This window comes from Solea senegalensis, linkage group LG4 (assembly GCF_019176455.1).
Source record: "Solea senegalensis isolate Sse05_10M linkage group LG4, IFAPA_SoseM_1, whole genome shotgun sequence".
NCBI classification, from domain to species: Eukaryota; Metazoa; Chordata; class Actinopteri; order Pleuronectiformes; family Soleidae; genus Solea; species Solea senegalensis.
Window position 1 is genome coordinate 18,263,774 of NC_058024.1, and position 25,148 is coordinate 18,288,921.

Here is a 25,148-nt window from a genome sequence, read left to right on the forward strand (position 1 = left end):
ATTTCAAAGGGTATCAATGAAATGCTTTGTCACAAATAAGCCAGATTCCACAACCCTTAGTCCATATACACAGTGTCCTTTTTCATATAAAATCATATCTACTGTATGTATATTTGATTTTAGACATATCCAAGTCTTATATCATTACTAGACTCCCATTTTGTTTGGGTGATATCAGCTTTAAATGTTCACGACCTAATAATAAATGATAAGAAAAAAAACAAATAAGAGGCATAATTGGCATAAAACCAAAGCAATGTGATTCAGCAAAATGTTTTCTAATATTTTCTCATAATACTTTACCTTGTACGACTATCACTTATTACTCCCAAACCAAAGTGTTTTGTCATTCTGAAAGAAAATCAGTATAGATTGGATACACTGCATTTTTAAAGATTTTTGTAACCACCTCTCACTCAATATTTTTTTGCTGTACCCAGGAAACTTTCTCACACTGTGACGTGAAAGTGAAACAGAGGGCAAAGCAGCATCATTTAAATCTTGCCCTTGACATCAAACTAAATAATGTGATGCTGAGAGAGCAATCTACAGGGAGGGAAATATGTAAATATGTAAATATGTCACAGTACTATAGGCTGCACAGGGCAAACTGTCACAGTGCAACACTATAACCCAGTGCAGTGTTTCCTGCCTAGTTTGGGCCGTCACACACTAGACCAGGACACCAATCCTTTTGTTGGTTTTTCACTCTGACAGATGTAGTTTCATGGCACATGACAGACACCATGGTTGGCAATGAATACATGTTAGGCATGAAGTCATGACCTGCTAATCCCGCTAAAAGAACAAAAGCCATCATCCATCCCAGTCAATACATTTACACGTATAAATAACAAACAATGGAACATAATGATTCTCCAAACACACCTGGTTGGTTTATCTGTTTCAAGGGTTCAGGCACAGAACCGACAGCCTTACTTATTTTCCCAAAGCAAACAAAAGGGACATTATCTGGTTAACACCTTCTTGTACTTAATAATGAGTTTCAAGGAGAATGACAGTTGGTTCATTCTTCCAGCCAGAAGAAATGTTGCCCCAGATTTGGTTTGACATGAAACCACCATGTGAACTCAGTGAGCTTCCTCTCAAGACTGTGGGTTAGAGTCTAAATGGATGTCAGTGACCCACCAACAACAATGATCGCAACCACCAAGACAGAAGTGCCAAGTATTGGTATAACTACTGTTTACAGTGGCCAGCACGTGGCTTTCACACCTCTGCGGCCATGAAGTGCTGCTGCTGCTGCTGCTGCAGCTGGGGGGATAAAGTTGGAGCTTCCTCATGGTGATCACAAGTGAAAACACAATTTCTACACAAAATGGTCATGACACCACATTAAAGCTTGTGTGCAGTATTATAGAGAAGGACCACCATCATCATCAGCAGCAGCAGCTCACAGCTACAGCTCAGGAGTGTCATGGTTTAAAACATCTGTCTGACCCCAGAGTTGTGTTTTTGGACTTGGAGATAAAAGCATTCACTTGTACACGCACATGCAAGCCAGTGAAAGACGTACAAACAGCCCACAGAAGCCATGCAGTGGCTTTCCTCTTCTTCATCCTGCACCCAAACCAGGCACGTGAGGACAGTCACGATAATCAAATAACCTGTTCCCACCTTTAGGACACTGGGTCGTGCAGAAAATAATAGCATGACTCTGCTTACTGCACCCCACCCCTCCTCCTCTTCTTTCTCCTCCTGCTCCTCCACCTCCTCTCTGCTCTCAGGAACGCAGGACAAGCCCTTTTCCCCGCATTCAAGGCGTAGCGGCGCAGAAATAATGTGAAGGACACCCCGCCTCCCCCCCCCTCTTTCCCTCACCTGGCATGTCGTCTTCAAAATCCATGTCGTCCTGTCCCTCGTCTTCATTACTCAGCGACCCCGGCATCTTTAGCTCATAGCCCCCCAAACCCCCTTTTAGACTGAGGATACTGAAAGTTAACCCTCCACACGCCGCAGCTCAGCCTCTTTCTTCAACCAAAAACAAATCTATTCGTCGCTCAATTTACAAAAAAGAAATTTTAAAAATGTCCTCTTCTCCAGGATTAGCAAAATAATAATAATAACAATAATTTGAATATATTTTTATTCCACTGATCTCTATCCAGGTCCTCCAGTCTGAAAAATAAGAAAGACAAAAATGGAACACACATGCCCAGATTGTGACGTCTGGTCTGTTGCCATGACGATGCATCCCATAATTTCACCCACAACTAGTTAGTCATGCTCCCCTGGTTACAACTTCAACTAGTAGTGCTCAAAAAATATTAGTAATAATCGCAGCGTGTGGTATGGAAGTGTGCAGCCGATAATAAGCGGGTATCTCTCGCCGCTGCTGATGCTGTCGCTGGCCGTTTGCTTCCAGAGAAAGAAGACAAACTTCTGCTGCTTCCACTCCTCATTCACCGCCTTTACTCTCTCAGCAGGCGGGAGAAGTGCCTTTTTTTTAATGATTAAGTGAAACATATTCTTTTTTTATACATTCAATTAACCCTCACATTAAGTCGATGCCTGCAGTCTCAGACATCAGTTACTACAATGGAATTTTTCTTTATTAATTTCGCAAACTTCCGCCTTTTCCAGACAAACACGCGCGCACTAATGACCTCATGCTGAGAGGAGCACTGACTGCCAGCGGTCTCACTGTTGTCAAGGTTACCAACACAGCTGTCTGCAGCGCAGTGATGCCCCACAGTTTCATCTCCACTCTGTTTATCACTAAACACACAAACCTAAGACAGAAAGTGAACATCCACTGCACACACTCCACTCAGGTTTCAACCGTCATCTGCTAAAACTGCATCCATATAATTGATTTTAATTAAGCCCATTTCTTTTTTATATTCCCTTTAGTAATTTACTTAATCTCAATCCACAGGTCCATATGATTAGAATAGTCAATTTGATAGTAGGTATCATGTATATAAACAAACTGTTAAACAGCTAAATATACAACATTAAAGGTCCAGAGAGGAACATTATGGTGCGGTTTTATAAGGTTTACAGAGAGAACATGAATAAATTACCCATATAAAATACAAACTGTTCAGCAGTGATCGCCATAGAATTAGTCTTTTGTGTGTTTTATTTAAGGGCCCTGCTTCAGGGAGGCTATCATCTTACACCCAAACCAGCCAGAGCATGCACTGTGCATTGAGAAGTGGAAGCTTACTGGTCAGAGGAACACTATCTTTTGTGGTATGCGAAGGGAAACCAAGCTTCCCAACATACTTGAGAAAGAAAGGGGGAGTGGAATCCACCATTTGTGAGAATTTAGTCTCACCAGTAGATGTCACTAATTTTTACACATTGGGTCTTTTTGTTGCACAATGAAGTCATTTTTAATACAGAGAGACAAATGAAGGCTGAGAGGCTCTCTTTTAGCAGTACTTCTCAAATAGTGTACCATCAGAGGCAGCGCGGGACAACACACACAGTGGTGTCCTCGGGGGGCATGACAGAAAGTAATTGAGAGCCACTGCTTTAATGCAAGGCTCTCAAATGAGAGACTCTCTTTGAGGAAGATTAAATACTAAAAGAAAAAATGAGGGAGAGACACAGTTTTACACTCGCTTTGGATATTTTATTAAAAGTGGTGTCAGGTTTAATCTTCCTCCTCCTCCTCTTCATCCTGGTTGATCTGGAAGTAGCGCAGCTCATAGCTCTCCTTGGTGTTGGCCACAACCCTCAACCAGTCCCTGAGGTTGTTCTTTTTCAGATACTTCTTTGTCAGATACTTCAAGTACCTGAAAAACAGGGGAGAAGACAGAGTTAGCACAACCTTTGTGCCTAAAAGGTAGTTAATGTATACAATGAATAGTGTGTACAAAATTGAGGTATGACCATTCAATAATACAGTAAAACCATCTTGTATAGAGCCAGAAATACCACACTGTATGTTACCATATTCTAATAATATGATGACAGACCCTGTTCAGACTACATTACCAACATCTGTTATTTTTCTTAAGAAGAAGTGGTCCATCTAAGACCCCATTAAATCTTGATATTAACATCTGTCCTGGGTGATCTAATAACATGTGGACAGCACAAAGTGTGGCTGTTCAGACCTGACATGAACATAAGTAACAAAGTTTGTATTGTGTGTTATTCCACTTACCATAATATAGTACTGATGCCATTTATGGGGATTGCTGTATTTGGGGAAAGTATGGCTCTAGGTTGCGCTCTCTTAGAAGGTAGAAGATAAATGCCACAAGTAACAACAGGTGTTACAAGTGGGTTGCTGCATGATGAAGTGCTAAAAATGTCCATATATGGACAAGATGCACATCGTCAGTAAGCTAGTGGGCTAACTAGCCTTCATGCTAGTTAGTATATGTGGCTGTTCGGTACCGTGTGGAATCTGTCCTGCGTGAGCCACAGACTGACCAGTACGTATTCTGATCCAGATAATAAACAGTGACACAAATCACGAACACATCTCCTGCTCATCTTCAATAAAAAAAAACACATCATTCAGGAAATGCTTGAACCAGCCAGCTACAACCAAATGTCACTGTGCATGGTTAAACATTTGTCATCCTGTGACCATTTGTAACCGTCTCAGGCTAACCCTGAACACAAATCCACAATGACATTTCTGTTTGCAAGAACAAAATTATATTTATAACAAGTTTAACTGTACAGATGTGTCTAATGTCAATGTGTGTGTCTGTCAAACAGGAACAAACACATTTAAAAAGTAGTGACTACCCACTTTGCTTGGTGTCCACCAGTCACCACATAGTAAGTGAAAATGAGACTGTGAGAAAATGGCTGAACAAAAATTCTCCATTACATCAAACCTTATACAGCCACATCTGTATTTAGCAAGGCTAAGGAGTACTCAATACATTTTATTACAGCAAATAAACCTGAATTTGTTTGGCGTCTTATCATTTTGTCGCCCTCTAAATTTATTGATAGAATTACACATTATCCTTTTGCATTATTTCATGTAAAAACATACTGCTTAGCATCTCTGAAAGACATGCAATAAGTGCATGAGTAATACACAGGGTAACTGTATACAAGTATATTTTATACCTCTTTGAGAAGGGAACCTCTGAGTTCACAGCAATTTTGCTCTTGCTCCTCTCAATGGACACCACACCACCACCAAGGTTCCCGGCTTTGCCATTCACCTTGATGCGCTCCTGCAGGAACTGCTCCTGTAAGTGCAGAGGACACAACACACGTAATGGCATTTTTGACATTCGTAATCATGAACATAATTGGGTTTAAAACGCAGAACGGTTTCTAAAAGTAACTGACAGGTGAGGTGACATCTTGTTAGAATCCACTGTAAACAGCACTGGTATTACATGGCATTAGGGCTGCAACATATCATCATGTTGTATATAGGAATGACAATAGGACTTTACATAAATAAATATACACTGAAGCACAGCGTTTATGTTCTTCTAGGGTTCAAATCATGCATTATAAACCACTCTCTTGTTTCTGTGGGTCTAACATTTAAGTGAGATGAAAAGCTCAAACTCTCGACCGTCACAACGTGTCTGAATTGATCTACTCACAAAGTTGGCAGCATCCATGATGCCATCTTCAACAGGATGAGTGCAGTCCAGGGTAAACTTCAGGATTTGCTTCTTCCTCTTACCACCTTGTTTCCTGACCACCTGCTTTTTCTGGAAAACATTTACACAAACGTTATTTACACCCACACACACACTTACACACACGTATTGTTACGCAGCTAAAATTCAAACCATGTCAAGAAGTAGAGTTCTGATGCATTTAAGATAGTTTTACACACTGCGCCAGATGGCTCGCATTAACTGCTGCGAGCTAACGTTAGCACTAAACGTTAGCCCAACGTGGTGTGCACCGACGCCGTAAACATATCTGAATAAGGAACTTAAACTGTCACTGTCACATACATTTATAATCATAACACATGTACACTTCTGTCAGAGTCAAAGTGAAGCGGAATTACAGCGTTAATGTGCGTTTTTTTTGACCATTTCTGTACTCACAATCGGGGCCATGGCTGACACATTCAGCAAAAAGGAAGGGGGAAAGGTTGCGCAGGAAATATAATACCCCGCTGCACAATCGATCGCATTCTCATCGAGTCGTCTGGGATTGATTAAGAAATCCCTGTGCAGTTGTGTCTCTGTGGACAAGTGTCATTCAGCCACTTGTAATATATTTTTTAAACACAGAAAATATCTCACAGCGTCATAAATACATCACTAACAATTTCAATATTTACATTATCTACTTCTGCCCAGCCTGCAATTTATCAACCAGGGGTAAACTGATAAATTAAGCAAGCTTAGTTGCTCTTATTAAATGTTTTCTTCAAACTCATTGTTACAAAAAATATGACCTCTTTTTTTTTAGTTATTTGAGACCCACTGTATAAGCTTAACGAGTAAAATGAATATAATTTATGTCATATTATACTGTATATGGGATCACACGGTGGTGTAGTGGTTAGCACTCTCACCTTGCAGCGAGAAGACCCAGGTTCGAGCCCCAGTTGGAACAAGGGCCTTTCTGCATGGAGTTTGCATGTTCTCCCCGTGTGTGCGTGGGTTCTCTCCGGGTTCTCCGGCTTCCTCCCACAGTCCAAAAACATGCAATGTGGGGATTAGGTGAATTGGACACTCTAAATTGACCATAGGAGTGAGTGTGAGAGTGAATGGTTGTTTGTCTCTAGTTGTGTGTGGCCCTGCGATGGACTGGCGAACTGTCCAGGGTGTACCCCGCCTATCGCCCGATGTAGCTGAGATTGGCACAGCACCCCCCGCGACCCTCTGGTGGAGGATAAAGCGGTAGATGATGACTGACTGACTATACTGTATATGTCATAATTTATTTTCATGATAAGCAAAAAAGTATTTCTGTTTGTATTGTAGGATGCCCAATAATGTTCCCTTTGTTTCATTCCCCCTGGTTCAATACTCAAGGCATAATAAACAGTGTGGCATTAGAAATAGGACAAGTTTATCTACGGTAATAAAGAAAACTATGAGACACCAATATTAAATTTCCCCTTTGCACTCTAGTGACACGTGGGGGCTGGCATTAGGTGGGTGCTGTCAGCTGCCTGGCAGAGGGACCCCTTCAGCCCACTATTGAAGAGTTTCTGCATTGCTGTCATTCCTGCTGGGGGTAGCTGATAGCACCAGTGAAAGGTAAGACAGTGGCTCTCGTTGCTTTGTTCATTTACAGTAGCGTGTGTGAGAGGTATATGCAGTTTTGCTTTTGTTGATGATGTCTTTGATGTTATTGTCTTGCCACCTGTGGATTGTTTTTATTTACTGAAGTTCCATGCTCTTATCACACATCTGACAAGGTAAATATATGAGATTAAAAGATCCTCCTGTTTACTTTGATTATAATCTGACTGTCTTCATCTGTGTTTTAAGTCACAGTTGACTCGGCCGCTCTTATAATAAGTGGAAAATGTAGACTGTAATTCAATACTGTAACACATGCTCAGGCTTTTTTGGTAGGTGATGTGGTTATGTGGCCTCTTGATGTGACACACTCAGACTCTTTCATTGCTCTTCCATTACAGATGGCGGGAGGAATCTTCAACAGTTTGGATTATCAGTGTAACGTGGATTGCACAAACGTCCACCCTCTAGTTTGTCACCTGTGTCACGAGCAGTACCAGTCACCATGTCTGTTGGACTGTTACCACATCTTCTGTGCTCGATGCCTGCGAGGCCGAACGAGTGACAGCCGTCTCAGCTGCCCCCTCTGTGGGTAAGAGATAGCACTGTGGGTTTCATAAGGAGCCATTTAGTTGCACACACACTCTTGCCAGCCACTTTGTTAGGTACAACTGTATTTTCATGCAAATACAGTATCTCATTGGAATTAATGGCAGCAACTCAATGCATTTTGGTCAAGTTCAAACCAAGCATCTGAATGGTGAAAAAAGGTGATTTAAGGGATTTTGAATGTGGTTGCTTCTCATGCACAACCATGAGGTTAAAGAGAATGGTCTGGAAAAAGAGGAAATATCCAGTGAGCAGCAGTTTAAGCAGGGGTCAGCTCCCAGCAGTGACTCAAATAACCACTTATTACAAACAAGGTATGCAGAAGACCATCTCTGAATACACAACACATCAAACATTAAAGCAGAATGGCTACGGCAGCAGTTTATTAATGGAAAGGTCTTTAATTTCTAAACAGTGTCAGTTAGATCCACTCTATGATTCAATGTTTTCTAAACTGTGACCTTAACAATAAGGTACATACCAAAAAGCATGTTATATTGCTTCAACCACAATTGTACTATTATTTTAAGAAATAAAATACCAAATTAATACTCAACACAATGTTTTGGTGTCTGAATAAGTTATGTAAGCCTTAATGTCAGCTGTGGTCCTGAAAGAAATGGAGGCCAAAAGTCAAGGACTGACTGTGGTGGGAAGGAGACATAGCTTGTGCTGTGGTCGAGCAAACCCCGTGGAGGCTATAATTTGCCATATGAGACACCAAATCTTTCCCACGTGCCTCAGTTTTGGAGTTCCTCAAGTTGATTAGTGGATTGGTTTCATTCATGCAGTAGATTTAAGGAGAATCCCATTGGTTTCAGTGGGGGTTCATGCCAGTGCACTGACCCATCGCTGGCCCGGTGTAGGTAGAGCAGGACTGAGAAGCTCAAACAGCTGCAGGGTCATCCCAGTCTCTGATTTAACCCGCCAGCAGAGCCAGCAATTTCTGCAAAGACCAGTCACACAACAAACAAAGCTTACTGGCATTTGCCGCCAGTGCCAGCAGCTTAGGGCGATCACAAGCAGTCACATGATACCAATCCATTTCATCCCTTATTAAGGAAAGACTCGTGATTATACAGCCACATTCAGGTTTGTAGTATTCACTGTCTGCCAGCAAACACACAGGGTTGTATGTCCCTCAGATGTGAAGTGATATACATAAAGTACTGTGTCAGACAATGTTTTTTCCAAATTATTTTCTGGATTAATCAACCAGCTGTTTGGTTGATAGAATATTAGAAAATTGTTAAACAGAACCAAATTTATTCAGATTACTTTGAAAGAGAAGCAAGGAAATCAGAAATATTCATATTTGAGAAGCTGAAATCACAGAACTTGATTAATTTGGAAAAAATATACACAATAACTCATTTTCTATAGCTTGAATCCCCACAAGAGGGTTCGCATTAAATGACCCTGTATATCTATGCGAGCACTCCCACTGTAGAGTGATTTAGTTCATAGTACGGTTGAAGTTTTGGCTGTGGCAATCGCTACACCCTGCACAGGTCACCAGCAGTCAATTAACTGACCTCTGCGTGTTTTTGGACTGTGGGAGGAAACCGGAGAATCCAGATGAAACCTATACACACAGGGAGAACATGCAAACACCAGGCCCTCAGTCAGACCAGGTCACGAACCAGGTCTTTTTGCTGATAGGCAACAGTGCTAGCTACTGCTTCACCATGTGGCCCCAAAAGTTGCTATATCCCTAGATCAGATAATGAAAACACCCTTCTCAGTTGTTCACAGCTTCCCTGATAAGCAGATTGATCGGTCTTGACTTTTTTTCTACAACACTTGTTTTTTTCTGAGAATGTGTTTTAATCTATCACATTTTCAAAGTAAAATACAAGCTGTTTTTTTTTATTATTATTATTATTATTACTTCTTAAACAAAATGATGAGGTGACTTCCCCGTTCCATCTACCTCATAACTACTTCACGTTCACCTCTGGTGAGGAACAGCAGAATAAAATGGAATAAAATGACTTATCAGTGATTTTTGTATGAAAATAACCCAGTGGGCAGAGACAATGGCTGACCCCAGTTGTCTTGGCTCAGGCCTACTGCCTGGCTGCTCCTATTTCCATCAGCAGCAACAGCCCGCCAACAGCTGCTCGTTCAAGAACCATGTAATCTAGGAATGCACTACTCTGCTATTAGTAGAACACAATAGATCCATGTTGCTATGAAAACCAGATAAAACAAACACAGCAGGGGAGGGTGAGGGAGTTACAACAATAAAACTGAATCACAAAGACGAAAACAAATAAGGCACCACGATATTTAAATCACAACACAATGTGATTGAGAGAAAATAAGTCAGAACATATCTTGATATTTTTCTTAGTTTCTTATGTACCAAAAGTAAATATATGTTCTCCATTGTACTTGTTAAATAAACATCTTTGGATTTTGGACATAAAATCTGAATAGATAAAATATGGAGCCTGAAGAAGCATCCATGATTATGTTTCCAGTCTCTGGAACTTGAGCTTAGCTGAAAATGTTGATCATTTTAGGTAATTTAATAATTTTAAAATATGTATGTGAATGTGTATTATTTTAATAATTTATCTCATACATGCTACTGCTGAAAATTTAATTTTCTTGAACTTTTATTATTAGTACACTTTAATTCTGACTTTTATCTTTTTTTAAATGGCATTACTGGTTATTTTTCCAGTGTTAATCCACTATTTAATTTTTTTGTCAATTGTTTAAAATTGCTATATTAAGTTAAACTGTTAGTGAACATTTTATTATATTTTACTTTCAATATTGTCAAGAATCAGAAACTGCAGTCCAGACTTTACACTGACATGAAATTACCCTGTATATCTACACAAGCACTCCCACTGTATAGGGATTTAGTTCATAGTATGGTTGAAGTTTTGGCTGTTCTTCAGATTAATTATGAAGATTAGAGCAGAAAATATGTATTTCAATGTAAATACAACAGGAACCCCCATCTGCCGCCTTTCAGCATCTGCCAAATCAAAGATCACTGCTAAAATAGCAATTGAGTTATTTTATTTAGATAATCTCATGCTTGCAGGTGTATGAACAGATCACTTGGTCACAGAGTGTGTGGTCCACTGACAGAAAAAAATCTTTTAATCAATAGTTAAGAGCGCCATCTTGTGGAATTTTACAAAAACGCAATACACACCAGCTTTACATTATACCTGTGATATTATACAAATTAAATTGTGTGTCTTATTTTTACTTTACGGGAAACTAAAGAATTCCTCCAATTAAAACACTGATGGAAACAAGTATTTAGCCATGATTAACTTAAGATGAAAACGACAAAAAATATGGATCAATCAACTGATTCAGTCCTTTAAGCTGGTGCTGGTAGTTAAGTTTTCCTCTTGATATCCCTCGGTCTTCATGTCATTCAGACCGAGGTCTTCATTCTGTTCAAATGTGCGGGTGTACTTCTCCACAGTCATCTCAGGATCGGGGTCTGGGGCGTACACATTCTGTAGGTAGCTGTTCCCCACTGGGTCGTCCAGGATGAAATGGACAGCCATTTGTCCTGCCATAATATTGTCTATCTTCTTTCCAAACTCTTTCAGCTTATTCACCTGCTCTTTGTTGTGGCTGTCACCGCAGATGAAGGGGTTTTTGGAGACAATCAGGTCTTTGATATCTTGCAACAGCCCCTCCAGGGTGGTGAACTTCCCACCAAGAGCTGCCATTCCCAGCTCAAACTCCAGCTCCGGGATGAGAACGGAGCAGGTCTCTGACTTCAGCAGGTCACGGGTCATGTCTGAAGGGTCAGTGATGTGTAGAGTGATCTTGGTGCCTAGCTCCTCTGTGGCACCACCTGATTTCACCTCATTGGTTCGGTGGCCACAGCTGTCACAGTTGGTGGCCATGATGACCACCTCCTTGAAGTGAGGGATCTGGACAAGCTTCATATTTGTTGAGGTTGGCGCATTGCATTCTGGGCAGTTAGTTTTGAAAACCAAAACCTCATTTCTCATGGCCTCCAAGTTATTGCCTGCTGGTTCTTCATCCTTTTCATCATCATCATCGTCATCTCTGATTCCCAGCTGTTTTTCCTGCTGGATGCTCCGCTTGAACTGAGACACAGTGAGCGCCTCATCTTTCTGAGGAGCTAATGGATTTTCCACAAAACTGTTGCCAGATGGATCCTCAATCACCAGAGTGAATTCACTCTCCACATCTTTTAACTTCATCAGCTTCTTAATGAATTCATCTATCTTCTCGGCTACTTCAGGTTGAGCTGCTCGTCTGACAGGCTGTTCTTGCTCCAGCCCTGCAACTGCTCGGTCTAAAAGGCCCTCGATAGTGGACAGTGAGCCTTTCTGGGTGAAGGGAGGGATCTCAAAATCCAGCTCAGGGATCCTGGTAGTCGCACTGTCTGCTTTCACAACCTCCCGGTTCAAATCCTGTTTAGATTTAACTTTGAGCGTGTAACAAATGCCCTGGTCCTGAATCCTGCCTGCAGACTGGATCTCAGTGTTGGACCAGCTGCAGTGACCACAGCTGAACGAGCTGACGATTACCTCTTTAAAGAAGGGTATTCTGGTCAGGAGCAGACGGGTTGTACCGTTCTTGTAACAGTTCATACACAGACTCTCGATCTCAGTGGGCTGCCCGTCCTCGTCGTCGGCGTCGATATCCTTGAACACGCCGCCACCTCGAACATTCTCCTCCGAAATAACAGACATTGTTTACACGTCGGCTCGTCTTTCCACTTCGACGGAATACTCGTCCCCACTCGCTGTTGCGTCAAGTTCAAAGGCGTGTAACGCTGGAAGGTTCTAGATAACACACACACAACTGCACGCGTTTGCTTTCGTCGTCCAAACACTTCCGCGTTTCTTCTTCGTCGACGACTGAGACAGGGCGGGTCAAGGATGACGCTGCTGCCCCCAGTGTTGTTGGAGGACTGCACAGTTCCTTCTGCACACACATCAATGTTAAAAATACAACGCTTTGGGGAGATTCAATGATTTCAGTGTCAATGTGAAGATGAAGGCATTAATGCTTATATTACAACCAACGTAAACGCCTACATTTATGTGCAATACTACTTAGGACAGCTTTATTGATTTATTTTTATCTTTTATTCTGTGATTTTTATTCAGTGAATGTATGTCCTTTATTTGGCCACCTCTGTCTCACTGTGTTATGTTCTGGAGTTGTCACAAGAAATGTTCCTGTGGCAGCAATGACAAATATTTGATTTGATTTGACATGCAACAATAAACATATCATGCATGTGTTTTTGTTAATTTACTCTGTGAAAATAAACATCTGTCATTATTTATGCAATACATTTTCTTTGGAAGCATATGTCTCTGTTGCTGGATTTGGATTATCATTTTGTGGCGGTCTTTAAAGGTTTTGATTGCATATTATTGTGTATTTTTAATGTGCACATGTGCCAATTGCCTTTGATTTTATATATCATGGGCACAAACCTTTTCTCTTCACTTCAGTGTGTCACTATTTTGAGTCAAAGATCATGATTATCTGTAATTGTTGCAAAAAGATGTCTGAGATCTGTGTCCTTTCCCACAGATATCCATCCACGGTGAAGGGGATCAATGCTCTGCCACCAGAGGACCGACTGCTGAAGTTCCTTGTTGACAATAATGCAGACACTGAGGAAACAGTCCCGTGTGCCAATTGTGAACAGGAATGTAACAAAAATGTGAGGAATAGTATGAGATAATAAAAAACAAGCACACATAGGCATGACACAGAAATATAATTTGTGAAATCTGTGAAAGCTTGACCAAGAAACAAACATGTTACAAAAGGCTTTAAATGTTTGAAACTGGATAAAACAAGTAGACTCTGTAAAATCAAGTAAAATACACACAGTGGAGAAAGCATAAGAGTAATTGGTGACACATTTTAATTTGTAGAGAAATGAGACATGTCTTCGATCTTCCTGCACAGGACACAGGGATGATGTATTTCTGCAATACTTGCAGCCAGCCACTGTGTGGCGCCTGCAGGGAGCTGACTCACAAGGCCAGGATGTTTTCCCACCATGACATTGTTTCCTTGGCCCAACGCACTAAAGCCAAACACAGGAAGTGCCGTGAGTGCCAATTGTAACTCCTGCAAGAATCACAGGCCAACCAGCCTTTATTACACCACTGAGGAAGAATGTTGCTCATAACCTGGTGTAGTCCCACTTGTTGTGTGCATGAATCTCTCGGGCTACATGTCTCACACAAAATCACAGATGGTGGATAGGCATACTTTTATCATCCAACATGCATTAACTGTGTCTCTACAGCTCTTCACAAGGAGCCCTACATCCTCTTCTCAACAGAGAATAAGTCTATGCTCTGTATCAAGTGCTTCAGAGACATGCAAGTGTAAGTGTATCTCCTCCCTCCTCTCCTCTCCTCTCCTCTCCTCTCCTCTCCTCTCCTCCACATTAAATGAAATGTGTGTTTATCGCAGGGAGAGTCGGACACACTGCATGGATATTGAAACGGCTTATGTGCAAGGATGTGAGATGCTGGACCAGGCTGTGCTGGTGAGAGAGTCCCGTCTGTTTGTTTACATATTCATATCCATGGCACTTTAAACTTTATTTGGCTCATCAAATGTTATTTTGAATAGTTATTAGTTTTCAGTAAACTTTACCTTTACCTAATTAACTCGGGTCAACTTATCCTCGATCTGTCTCTTGATCTTTCTAAGTTCTAGCAGAGGCTGTCATGTAAAGCAGTGTACTGATGAACGTACAGTGACCTCTGACATAAGCGTCCCTCTGCAGGTGGTGAAGGAGCTGCAGACTTCAGCACGAGAGGCGATCCTTCTGCTCAGATCAATGATTGGAGAAGTGTGTCTGAACGTGGAAGAGGAGGAGAACGCAATCTGCAGTCTCTTCAACAGCTTGCAGGTTGTGTCATGATTCTGATTTGATACATACATGTGTTGTTGTTTAAATGGCTCCGAAAGCACAACCATCCTACCCGTCCATAGATCCTCCCACAGTCCAAAAGCATGCAAATTTGTGGATTAGGTAAATTTGACACTTTAAATTTACCGTAGGTGTGAGTGTGGATGGTTGTCTGTCTTTTGTGTCCCTGTGACGGACTGGTGACCCCGCATTTCGCCCTATGTCATCTGAGATTGGCACCAGTGTTGTCCACCTTACACCAAGATTACTGTTTCCCTTTAGTTTGTTTGTTCCGTTAATGTGGAAATTCACTACTATAACAGTACTTTTATAATGTGCTTTTTTGGAGCTGTAGATCTATATATATTATGCATATTGTTGCCTTGACTCAGCCTGAAAATATTGTGCTCCCTGTGACTCCACTACCACTGCTGAGCCACTGGATGTCTCTGTTTACCTTCTGGTGAAGGAGGACTATTATATTCTTTGCATTGTGAACAGTAAAGGAGAACACATTCTGTCATTTACACCTAATTTCTTTTTCCACACAGTCTTGAAAATCCAGTAGGCAGTAAGAGCTCAAGGCCATTTTCACAGCAGCGTGAGGAATAAAAGAGTCTGTTTTCTCCATTTCTCATCTAACAGGAAAAACTAGCAGAGAGGAAGAAGATTCTGCTGAAAGCAGCTCAGAGGTAAAATGAAATGATGTATAAAGAGTGGCAGTTCTTTTATTGCCAGGAAGCTCATGTCTCAATGTTTGCTAAATTGAATGCTATTATTCTGCTGTCACTGGGTCACTTCACACATTCCCCCCCCCTTTTTTTATCATGCTGCATTGTACTCGGGGTGATGAATAGCAGCGCCCTGCGTCCTCTGAAATAATCTCCCTCCTTTCCCGAAAACACATTTTCATTACAACAAAGCACAAGGCTGAATTAAAAACACTTCAGTGGGATTACACTTTTCAAGCAATTCTGTGTGTGTGTGTGTGTGTGTGTGTGTGCACGTGTCCAATCGATAAAAGTGAAGTCAGCTGAAAAATGTTGCTATACAACTATATACAGTATATAAATGACAGACTTTCTCAGGAGAAAGAAACTGAGATCTGTGCTGTTTCTCAAACACATTTGAAAACAAACTGAAAGGTCCACAGATAAACAAGCAGAATCTTTATCTCTTGCAGGATCCACTCGTGTTGTAACAAGCCTTGTTCGACTAGGTAGGAGTGTATCTAAAAGGATAAACAAATCAACAACAACAAAAAGTTCCAAATCAGGACAAGTAGTGGAAGAGTCTTATAAAACTCCCTCTTCCTAAGAACAATAATCTCACATGCAAGGAATGGACAATAACTGTTTACGGGGCACTTTTCTTTTCCATCATGTGCTCCATGTGTGCATGCGAGAGTGTGTATTGGGTTTCCCTCTGTGGGGATCTTTAATGAGGGTTTTTTTTTTTTTTGCCATTCCATCTTTCGCTCTCTCTCCACTGCCTGGAAGCCATCCAGTGGATGGGTTCCCGGAAGGATTTAAAGGCTATTTATGTCCAGCTCTGTGTATGCACGGCCCTGTGTCTGTGTGTGTGTGTTACAGGAGAAGACAGATAGATTAGCTTCTGGAAATATGAACTATGTAGTCTGTGGTCGCGCCTCCTGATCTGACCCCCCCTCTGCATATATTGGACGTCAAGGTGCAGTGTTACATGTTCATTTGTTTGTTTGTTTGTTTGTTTGCAGTCAACATGAGGAGAAGGAGAGAGCTCTGAAGGAGCAACTCTCACATCTCACTGCCCTGTTACCGACTTTACAGGTAAAGAAAGTGCATTATAATGATCAGACAAATCAACTGCCTCTGATGTGTTTCAAATGTCTCCCTTTCAATTCCCTATATTGTAAAGATACAATATGATAAACAAAATATACTAATTGTTGATACTATATTTGGTTTGTTTTTTTCCTGAATTTATGAGATTCATGTCACTGAGTAGAACACAGATAACTGTCAGAATATTAAACTCCTTTAACAGATTTCAATTAAAGGATTTAGATTTACAGCAGCTCTAATACTCTTCTATTAATTTGTGTGTATTTTCTATTTTTTATATAAAATTTTAACTTGTAGAGATTAACTTGTAAATCTCATCCAGGCTGAGGTGCATATGTATTTTATGAGCTCATTATACACATTTTTTAAAGTCAAATCTTAATCTTAAATATTACAAGTAACCACATAAAAGCAATAGTTTGAATTTTTTTTTCTATAAAGTTACAGAAAACCTTTTTTATTATTATTTGTTTACTTTTGTGCAGTCAGCAGTGGAATACGATTTCAAACTATTTAATGTCATCCTCCTGGTTGTTAACCTTTAACCTCTGATGTTTTCAGGTTCACCTGGTCACCTGCTCAGCCTTCCTCAGCTCAGCGAACAAGTTTGAGTTTTTGGACATGGGCTACGTGAGTAACCAGGGGAAATGAACATAAACTGAGAATGTGTCATGTCACAAATATTTGGATATCAGAAGGATGAAAATTGATTATCAGTAGTTCTAATAAGATTCCAGAGAACAGAACTGCGGGTGTTTTTGCTTACACAGCAACTAATGGAGCGACTGAAGAGGATCGTCAAGCTTCCACATCGCCTCAAACCGGTGCAGAGCAGCAAAGTGAGTGGAAAAGTGTGACACCAACAGTGTCATTCACAGTAGATCATTGTCTGTGGCTCTACCGACCATGCTCTTTGATTTATTTGTCTGTTTATAAGAAACAACACACATTAGTTTACACCGCTGTGATGTAGTGAGTGTGCCAGAATAAGCCAGGGGACAGAATATTATACATAGACACAGAGCGTGAAGTGGGGAAAAATCCATATGAGCTGTGTATGTCTGTGTTACTATAGTATATAAATAAATAAAAAATCATCAGTAAATAAATAAAGATACCAGACGATGTTAGTGATGTTCACAACATCTATTTATTTAAACATGAAGTCCATATTAAAATAAGTCAAAAATTTGACTTGGTTGCACATTTTGCCAACGTGTACATTTATATAATCCTTAACATTTGTAATAATGATTTAAAATTCAAGCACAAAGTCCATTGCATTTGATATCTCAGTAGCTCAGTCATAGAGTGAGTCGTCTTTCAACTGGAAGGTTGTGGGTTTGATTCCCAGCTCCGCTAGTCTTCATGCTGATGCTCCATAAATACAGACCATTTACCATTTATTTTGCTGTCTGTCAGGACACAAATGTGGCAAGAAGTCAGTGAATATACCTTAACATTAGCCGATTTCATAACACACACATATGCACATATTCGACAAATACCCACAGCACAGCCAAACTGCCATTTTATTTGATTTTTTTACCCACACATGCAAACTCAATGGTCAAAACAGGTCACAAACCCTGGTCTTTCTGCTGTAAGGCAACAGTGCTAGCCACTTCACCGCCATGTGCCCCATCATACAATTGTCAAAGTCATACAAGACTAAATGACCTGGTCTGTCTGTGTGCCTGCCTTCAGATCAACACAGACTACAGAAGTGAGTTTGCTCGCTGTCTGGAGCCTTTACTGCTGCTGGGACAGCGCTGCCCTCCCTCTGTCGCTGGATCTACAAGTGCTGCAACAAGGTAATGTAGTTCACCTGCTGCCACATATCAGGGATAGTGACTAATCGATCCCTTCCTCTACACTCTGTGTTTACCACCTAAAATATCACCATGGCTACATTCAAAGAAGTAAAAAGCCTTTGCGGAACCTTTCACACTTGCAAAGCATCCAAAGTCGAAATCCCCAAATGGTTTGGAACTACAGATGATAGGCAGCGATGACTGCAGCGAGAGGAACGGAGGCGCCACACTGAGTCCTGCTATGGCAGTTATTGTGTGTGTGTGTGGTACAAGCTCTGTTCACTGAAATGTTTATGTAAGTCACCTTGTTGTACCGGTGCAGGGCAGAAGGTAATCCTGTAATGGAGAGCTGCTGAAACATAAGGGATAACACTGTGGAGATGGATGGAGAAGTGCAGGTGTACGTGGTCACAGTTACCGGACACAACTGTTTTCCTGTCTTACATCGACTTACGGTGTGATTCTTCTTGTCACCTGGGAAACCGGAACATCTGCCAATTAGTCTTTTAACTGAATAGATTATTTTATACCTATCACAACAAAGGATTTGCTTTCTGCTCTCTCGGCATACAATAGTCTCAGGGCACCACCAGCTTTGTTGTTTTTATGTCTGTCAAATACTGTGATCATGGGCATTTTGATTGGAAAAATGAGACTGAAAGTTAGTCTTTTATACGACCAAACTGTCAGAGTATGAAATGCTCAAGCATGTCTTGAATAAACCTGTTCTAATAGTTCAAGTGTAAGTTTAGGTCACATTTTATGTGTATTTTCTGGATGTGTTCCAGTAAATTATACTGTCTGATCATTATAACATTCTTAAAACTACAACTTTTGCACAGTACTGTACAGTATATGTCCTCCATGGACCAGCGTATTTTCCATGTCATCACCCATGATTGCCTGCACGCTGACGACTCTCTTTCTGACTTGTTTAGTGTCAGTGCACTTGTTTAGTGTTAGTGGACATGGATTGGTGGTCGGCATGGCCAGCTGGCACTATTTTTATCATAATTTCACAGAACTCTCTGGGATTCATGTGGAGCTGTTGCGCCGCTTTGTTCCAGGCCGCTGATGTCACTGCTGTAGCATAGGCCAAGACTTTAATCGGCGTCATCGGTGGGAGGACAGAGGCTGGGGATGTCAGAGGAAGACGTGTGGGTGTGGGTGTGTGTGTGTGTGTACAGTATGTGAGGGTTTGTGTAGCAGCAGACAGAGGGGATACATGTTTTAGGCAGGTCCTAAAGGCTGGAGTAAGACTACCAGAGGTAAGTGCATGCATATTTTTAAATCACTGCAGTCTCTCTACAGTTGGGTCTCATCCTAAGTATGTGGCTTGTGACTTAGAAATTTAGCTTATCCAGTTGCATGTCTTGAAATATTCATGATCGTGGTGAAGTTTCAATTAATATTAGTTTCATGGACTGACGTGTGGCATTTAAAGGCAGAGTCGTGATTTGGCTTCTAACACTCAAGGAAAGTTGCTTGACTCCAAATCATCACCAGTCCACACGATTCAGTTCAGGAGGAGGGAACGGGCTTTTCTTCACCTAATGGCTGTGCAGCATGCCGCCCACATGGTGAAGCCTGTTACTCAGCAGCACGACTCAATGTGTTGTTGTTGTTGTTGTAGTGTCTGACACATCCTCAGAAGCTGTATGAAAGGGATGAAGGGGATTGATTGGACCATAATCCATCATAATTTTACACAATAGAAGTTGTGCACAGACATGTTCCTTCACTTAGACGATACTGCTGCTTTTAGTAGAGGCACAGTCTTAAACTGGGAGTGCAGGGGACACTCAGCATGGACGGAAGACAGCACTCAAGAGGAAAGAGATGCAGTCATGTCTCTGTGAAAACTGCTGTGGAACCCAAATAAATGGGAGTTTATCTAATGGTGTGAACCATTACGAGGTAGACACATACTTTCTTGACAGTGATGGGGAGGTGATTTTCTGCAGGCACATGACACAGAGAGAAAACTTTTTTATTTTCTTATTTACTCTCTTTAAGAAAAGATTGATTTGCTTTGATTGAAGAGTAAATGTATCGCCTCCATTGACATGAGAGATTGTAATGATTCTCATGATGACATGAGAGTGAGGGCGAGACATTCAACAAAACCGTCAAGTAGTAGTCAAACATGTGGCCACTGCGAAGGACTCGGTATGCAAGGAGCACGCTCTACCACGCACCATGGTGGGTTTGAATATAAATATGTAGGAAATTAAATTAGCAGAATGATTTTGAGAAATGTAAACAAATGCACATTATGGTGAGATGGAAACTCTGAAATTAAGCATTTAAATTGCATCTTAACAGCTCAGGGTCAAGCAGCAGAACCCAGACGTTATTGTGTTAATCAACATTAGGTTTGCTGACTGAGAAAGTTGCTTTAGAATTGTTTTGATGGGTTTATACTAAGCTGAAGTATAATGTATTTCTGATTGAAATTTGGGAAGTACACAAAGTGCTTGTATATCTTTTAAACGGTACGCTAATGGCGTTCTATAACAGAAACCAGCAATATACATGTTTAATTGCTCCATGGAGAATGACTGTTAGGTCATATCACTAACACTATACAGCACTGAGCTCAGCTGAATGGAGAAGGCGATGTCAGCCCCAGTGTTATTGACCATTATAATAATACAATAATCTAATGTAATAATCGGGTTCAGTTTATTTAATATGAAATGTGAACGTTAAACAGCCAAAGCTCAGCTGCAGATAGTGTAATGCAATTTTCTTTTTTAAATCATCAAACAGTAGAGACACTGTTAATAACGTGAAAATAAAATGATTATTTCCCTCTCCTCAGGCTCCAGTCGCCTCTGTCCATGTCCTGCCGTTCCCCCTCTCTCAGTGAAATGCCCCTGGAATCTGTATTAGGGCGAAGGATGACGTCACACCGCAACATCTGCACCAAGGTTCTCCTGGCTGAGGGCAGGGAAACGCCGTTCACTGAGCACTGTCGTAACTATGAGAACAGCTACAGGGTGAGCACTGTGTGTCAGCAACACTGTTGTGAAGAGAGTGTGAAGAGAAGGAGTTTAAAGATGCTTATTTTCCATGTCCCTATAGAACCAGTTACAGATCACGTCATTATTTGTTCTTTTTAATAGTCATTTAGTGTCAGTATAAGAAAAGATAGAAGAGATTAGTTTCATGTCCATGGACCAATATTGGATCAATATTTGGACTATAACTGTTTTGGATTCACAACAGACCTCGGGCCTGTCCACAGTGGGGTGGATTTCACCTGACATCGGTACAACCATCAAACCTCTAAAACACTTAAAAAAAAAAAAAAACACTGTGTGTGTGTGTGTGTGTGTGTGTGTGTGCATGTGCGTTTATAGACTCTCCAGACAGATATTCAGAATTTGAAGGACCAGGTCCAGGAGCTGCACCGAGATCTGACCAAGCACCACTCCATCATCAACACGGATAAAATGGGCGAGATCCTGGACAGGTCACTGTGCATTGACAGCCAGATAACTTCCCAGTATTCCACTGTGGAAACTATGAGAGTCATGTTTGAAGAGGTGTGTCAGGTTTTACCTTTTGTACATACAAGCTTCTCCATTTGTCCTCTGTCAGTAAGCTCAGCCTCACACTAACAAGCTAGTTGTCATGCATTGCTATGGGCCGCTAAGAATGCAGAGGGAGACTAGGGGGGAAAAATGAAAAAGCAGTCAAATGTCAAAGCATCCCGTGAGTCGTCCGATTGCAGTTCATGTTATGTGAAAACTTTCATGATTTTCACCTCATTTACTTCATTTTGCACACAGGTGTGGGACGAGACGTTCCAGAGGGTTACTAATGAGCAGGAGATCTATGAAGGTTTGTCTTTAACAGTAACAAAACTCATTTCCTGCTCATTTTCTGTAATGAAATCTTCTCTGTGGTCTGAGTGTAGCTCAGCTGCTGGACCTGATGCAGCTGAAACAGGAGAACTTCTACCTAACCACCATCACCAGGCAGATCAGCCCCTACATCATGTCCATCGCCAAGGTCAAAGAGAGACTCGAGCCCAGGTACATGCATGTGTGTGTGTGTGTCTTATGTCAGTTGCACTCTTTTTAACGAATGTACATGTACAGTGTTAACAAATAAGATGTATATTTTGTGAGGAAATTCAAATTGACACAGCACCACAAAATTAATGCACGTTCCAATTTCCGTTCATGTACGTCAAACACATAAAAAACAAAAACAAATGTTTTTTGTTTTTTTTTTCATTTCGTTTGCCCCTCCAATTTCCAATTTAGTGAGTTTTGGATCATGCTTATGCACTCAAAAATATGTGTTTATAGGTCACATATTCAGGCTTTACAAAATGTTTTTTTTGTCTTCTTATGTGTTGTTGAGTCAAAGTTATGATCAATATTATATCGTACTTTTAGTAGTGTTATAGAGTAGCAATAATTGTGCAGAAGTCACAGAATAGACCAATAAGCCAATAGACATGTGCCGTATTTCCAAATTCCGCAAATAATATTTGACTATAACATTTTGAGTACTTCGTGTTTTTTATAGTTGGTGAAAATGAAAAAAAAATCATCAGATTGTCAAGGTTGTGCTGATAAAAAGGATATAAGACACTCTATATTGCCCATTCTTATAGCCTCTGTATATACTGTATATACATTTCTTTTCCAGGTTTCAGGAGCCTAAAGAGCACCATGACGACCGCACAGAAACAATGTTAAAAATCTATGAAGACAGCTCATTAACAAAGGAGAGTCACAACAGGTACAAATACCTGCCACTGCAGTTTGTCTCTATGTAAAGCCTCATGTTATCAACTGTTCTATGTTGTTTTTAAAAAAAAAACCTACACAGTGCGGGAAAGATTTTATGGCAACATTGAAAATGCACCCGTTTATTTTATCTTCTGTAAAGAGAGGAGGGTTTTGATGTCATGTACTTCAGCTACAAGTCTTGTGATGCACTGCAAAACCTTATTCCCCCATTAAGTTATGTGAAATAAATTCTTAACACCCCTTATCATGACATTTGTTGGGAGGGAACTTAACCACATGTTATTCAAGTTTTCAAAATCTCCTTACAGTTTTCAAGTAAAGAAGAGGGAATGGATTATCATAGCTCAAAAAAACAAAAACCTGAAGCTGTAATAATACTATTATAAAACTGAACTGTACGCCACTGAAGTAATCCACAGAGGAGTGAGCAGAAAACAGAGAAGATAACGTTTTATATTTGTCTGTGTAACTGGCAAACGTGATAGTACAGATAAGATAATACATTTTTGAAGAAATTATTTTAACTTAAAATTAAACTGCTCGTTAAAGTAGTCTGGAAATGTATACTTGATAATTAACACTTGAATGAAATGAATACCCCAGATCTTATTTCTACACTGTAGCAGGGCTTTGGAATCAAACTAGAAACTGATGCCTGTGCACGACACTGTATGTGCCTTGTTTCTTTTGTATCAACAGTGACAACCAGACCCGTGTCGCAGAGCAAGACAAGAACAACCGCCCACTGATCCTCGAATCTGGAGAGAGCTGCGTCAAAACGGATCATCCGAGCCGACAGAGGGGATCAACGGAGGCGTCCGGCCACAGTGAGATGCCTTCATAATCACGCTTTCATTTGATGTCTTTCCTTCTTCCTTTCCTTTACCCTGTGGAGCAATGTGCCTCCAATTCAGTTATAACAAGCCCAGGATGGTATGTGACTCATTCACCTGTCCACACGCTGTAAATGACATTTTCTCATGAGCAGGGAGCTGTCAACAGCTCCACATTGAGCTCATGAAGAGACATACATACATGCAGGTCAAAGGTCACAGCTCTCAGAGCCTCACAGGAAAAGCCTCCTTGTTCCAGGTGGACAGAGATGACAGCATCATAAAGATTTACCTTGTCTGGACTGCATGTCTGTGCTATGACTGTTAAAATGATGAGTATGCCGAGGGTGCGGAAGATCGTCTTTTTATCTACAGTGTGTGTAGGGATTGTTTTTTTTGTTTTTTTTGCAGTATCTTTGTGTTGCATAAAACATTTTTTGGAGGCCGATGATAAACGACCTAGACTGTGGGAGAAGATCGTGGAACTAGTGTGAAGGCGCAGATGTGTTTGTCATTGACGCTGTCAGCAAAGGTCACATATTGATGTGTATCATCTCATGCATTAGTCTCACCCAAAATAAAAAAAACAACCTTTTACGGTCATTTCTACAGTGTGGTTTTCTTCTTGCATTTTCTTCATCTACATGCAAAATATGGGGAGGGGAATGGATTTTCAGATGTGTGTGAATGTTATAGGGCTGCCCTTCCCCATAGACTCCACACTCATTGTCAATATTTGATTTGACCATGGGTGCCATGCACTGCTGCAGGAAATATATTCCTCCTAGTTTGCCCTTCTTCATCACATGCTGGTGTCTGCAACATGCTTTAGGGCATTTGACCTGCAGGAAAAGCAGGTAACTTTCCTCCTCCAGTCTTCCCTGTATGTAGGAGCCAGTATTGGGTTAGTTTAAATGATTAGTTAAGCCTTTCATTTAATATTCTTGCAAGAGAAGGAACGTGGCTTTGTAGATCTTCGATGTCACTTAGTTCATTAGATAAAGGACACTTTGATATCTTAGATAGATAGAGGGATAGGGAGACTGTAAAATGGTGCCTGGTCCACGTGTCCGTACTAGACCTTTTAACACCAAACCTAGTACAAGTATGTTAAAACAAAATCAAATCAATTGTATTCATACAGCCCAAATCCCACGTTTAAAGTGGTAAGACGAGGAACATGAAGATATTTGCCCTCAGTCCAGGTGA

At 40.8% G+C, this 25,148-nt stretch overlaps 4 protein-coding genes across 9 annotated transcripts in view; 1 reads left to right on the forward strand and 3 right to left on the reverse strand.

Moving 5' to 3' along the window:
- The window catches only part of chd5 (chromodomain helicase DNA binding protein 5), a 32,605-nt gene extending 30,558 nt beyond the window's left edge, over positions 1 to 2,047 (reverse strand). For all 5 annotated transcript variants that reach the window (XM_044023943.1, XM_044023940.1, XM_044023941.1 and 2 more), the window contains exon 1: positions 1,843 to 2,047. In XM_044023943.1, the coding sequence (XP_043879878.1) occupies positions 1,843 to 1,909 (67 nt within the window). In that variant the 5' untranslated portion in view covers positions 1,910 to 2,047. The remainder of the gene's footprint in view (positions 1 to 1,842) is intronic.
- Positions 2,048 to 3,582: 1,535 nt separating this feature from the next.
- On the reverse strand, positions 3,583 to 6,108 carry rpl22 (ribosomal protein L22). Its single transcript, XM_044023056.1, has 4 exons — positions 6,024 to 6,108; positions 5,565 to 5,675; positions 5,071 to 5,195; positions 3,583 to 3,767 (listed from the first exon to the last, which is right to left on the reverse strand). The coding sequence occupies exons 1-4, from the start codon at positions 6,033 to 6,035 to the stop codon at positions 3,626 to 3,628; spliced, it is 390 nt and encodes a 129-aa protein (XP_043878991.1). The 5' UTR covers positions 6,036 to 6,108; the 3' UTR covers positions 3,583 to 3,625.
- Positions 6,109 to 7,144: 1,036 nt separating this feature from the next.
- rnf207a (ring finger protein 207a) lies at positions 7,145 to 24,542 on the forward strand. 2 transcript variants are annotated; one of them, XM_044024882.1, is made up of 18 exons: positions 7,145 to 7,190; positions 7,577 to 7,767; positions 13,353 to 13,485; positions 13,737 to 13,881; positions 14,083 to 14,164; positions 14,253 to 14,328; positions 14,572 to 14,697; positions 15,343 to 15,389; positions 16,433 to 16,505; positions 17,082 to 17,150; positions 17,291 to 17,359; positions 18,228 to 18,334; positions 21,159 to 21,336; positions 21,700 to 21,885; positions 22,132 to 22,183; positions 22,260 to 22,377; positions 23,003 to 23,095; positions 23,806 to 24,542. In XM_044024882.1, the coding sequence occupies exons 2-18, from the start codon at positions 7,577 to 7,579 to the stop codon at positions 23,948 to 23,950; spliced, it is 1,890 nt and encodes a 629-aa protein (XP_043880817.1). In that variant the 5' UTR covers positions 7,145 to 7,190; the 3' UTR covers positions 23,951 to 24,542. The 2 variants fall into 2 exon arrangements, with proteins under 2 accessions (XP_043880817.1, XP_043880818.1); XM_044024883.1 differs by lacking the exon at positions 7,145 to 7,190 and adding an exon at positions 7,213 to 7,351.
- On the reverse strand, positions 10,880 to 12,656 carry zpr1 (ZPR1 zinc finger). The gene has a single exon (XM_044024884.1). It carries the CDS (start codon positions 12,494 to 12,496, stop codon positions 11,129 to 11,131), a length of 1,368 nt encoding a protein of 455 aa, XP_043880819.1. The 5' UTR covers positions 12,497 to 12,656; the 3' UTR covers positions 10,880 to 11,128.
- Positions 24,543 to 25,148: the final 606 nt, after the last annotated feature.

Bases quoted from the DNA above. Each gene is read 5' to 3' on its own strand.
- rpl22 (XM_044023056.1), bottom strand. The intron at 5,196-5,564 runs GTGAGTAGATCA...CTGCACTTACAG, and splicing joins TCATGGATGCTGCCAACTTT to GAGCAGTTCCTGCAGGAGCG. The intron at 3,768-5,070 runs GTATAAAATATA...CCTGTTTTTCAG, and splicing joins GAGGTTCCCTTCTCAAAGAG to GTACTTGAAGTATCTGACAA.
- rnf207a (XM_044024882.1), top strand. From the start codon at position 7,577: ATGGCGGGAGGAATCTTCAACAGTTTGGATTATCAGTGTAACGTGGAT. The intron at 14,165-14,252 runs GTAAGTGTATCT...TGTTTATCGCAG, and splicing joins TGCTTCAGAGACATGCAAGT to GGAGAGTCGGACACACTGCA. The intron at 18,335-21,158 runs GTAATGTAGTTC...CCCTCTCCTCAG, and splicing joins TCTACAAGTGCTGCAACAAG to GCTCCAGTCGCCTCTGTCCA.
- zpr1 (XM_044024884.1), bottom strand. From the start codon at position 12,496: ATGTCTGTTATTTCGGAGGAGAATGTTCGAGGTGGCGGCGTGTTCAAG.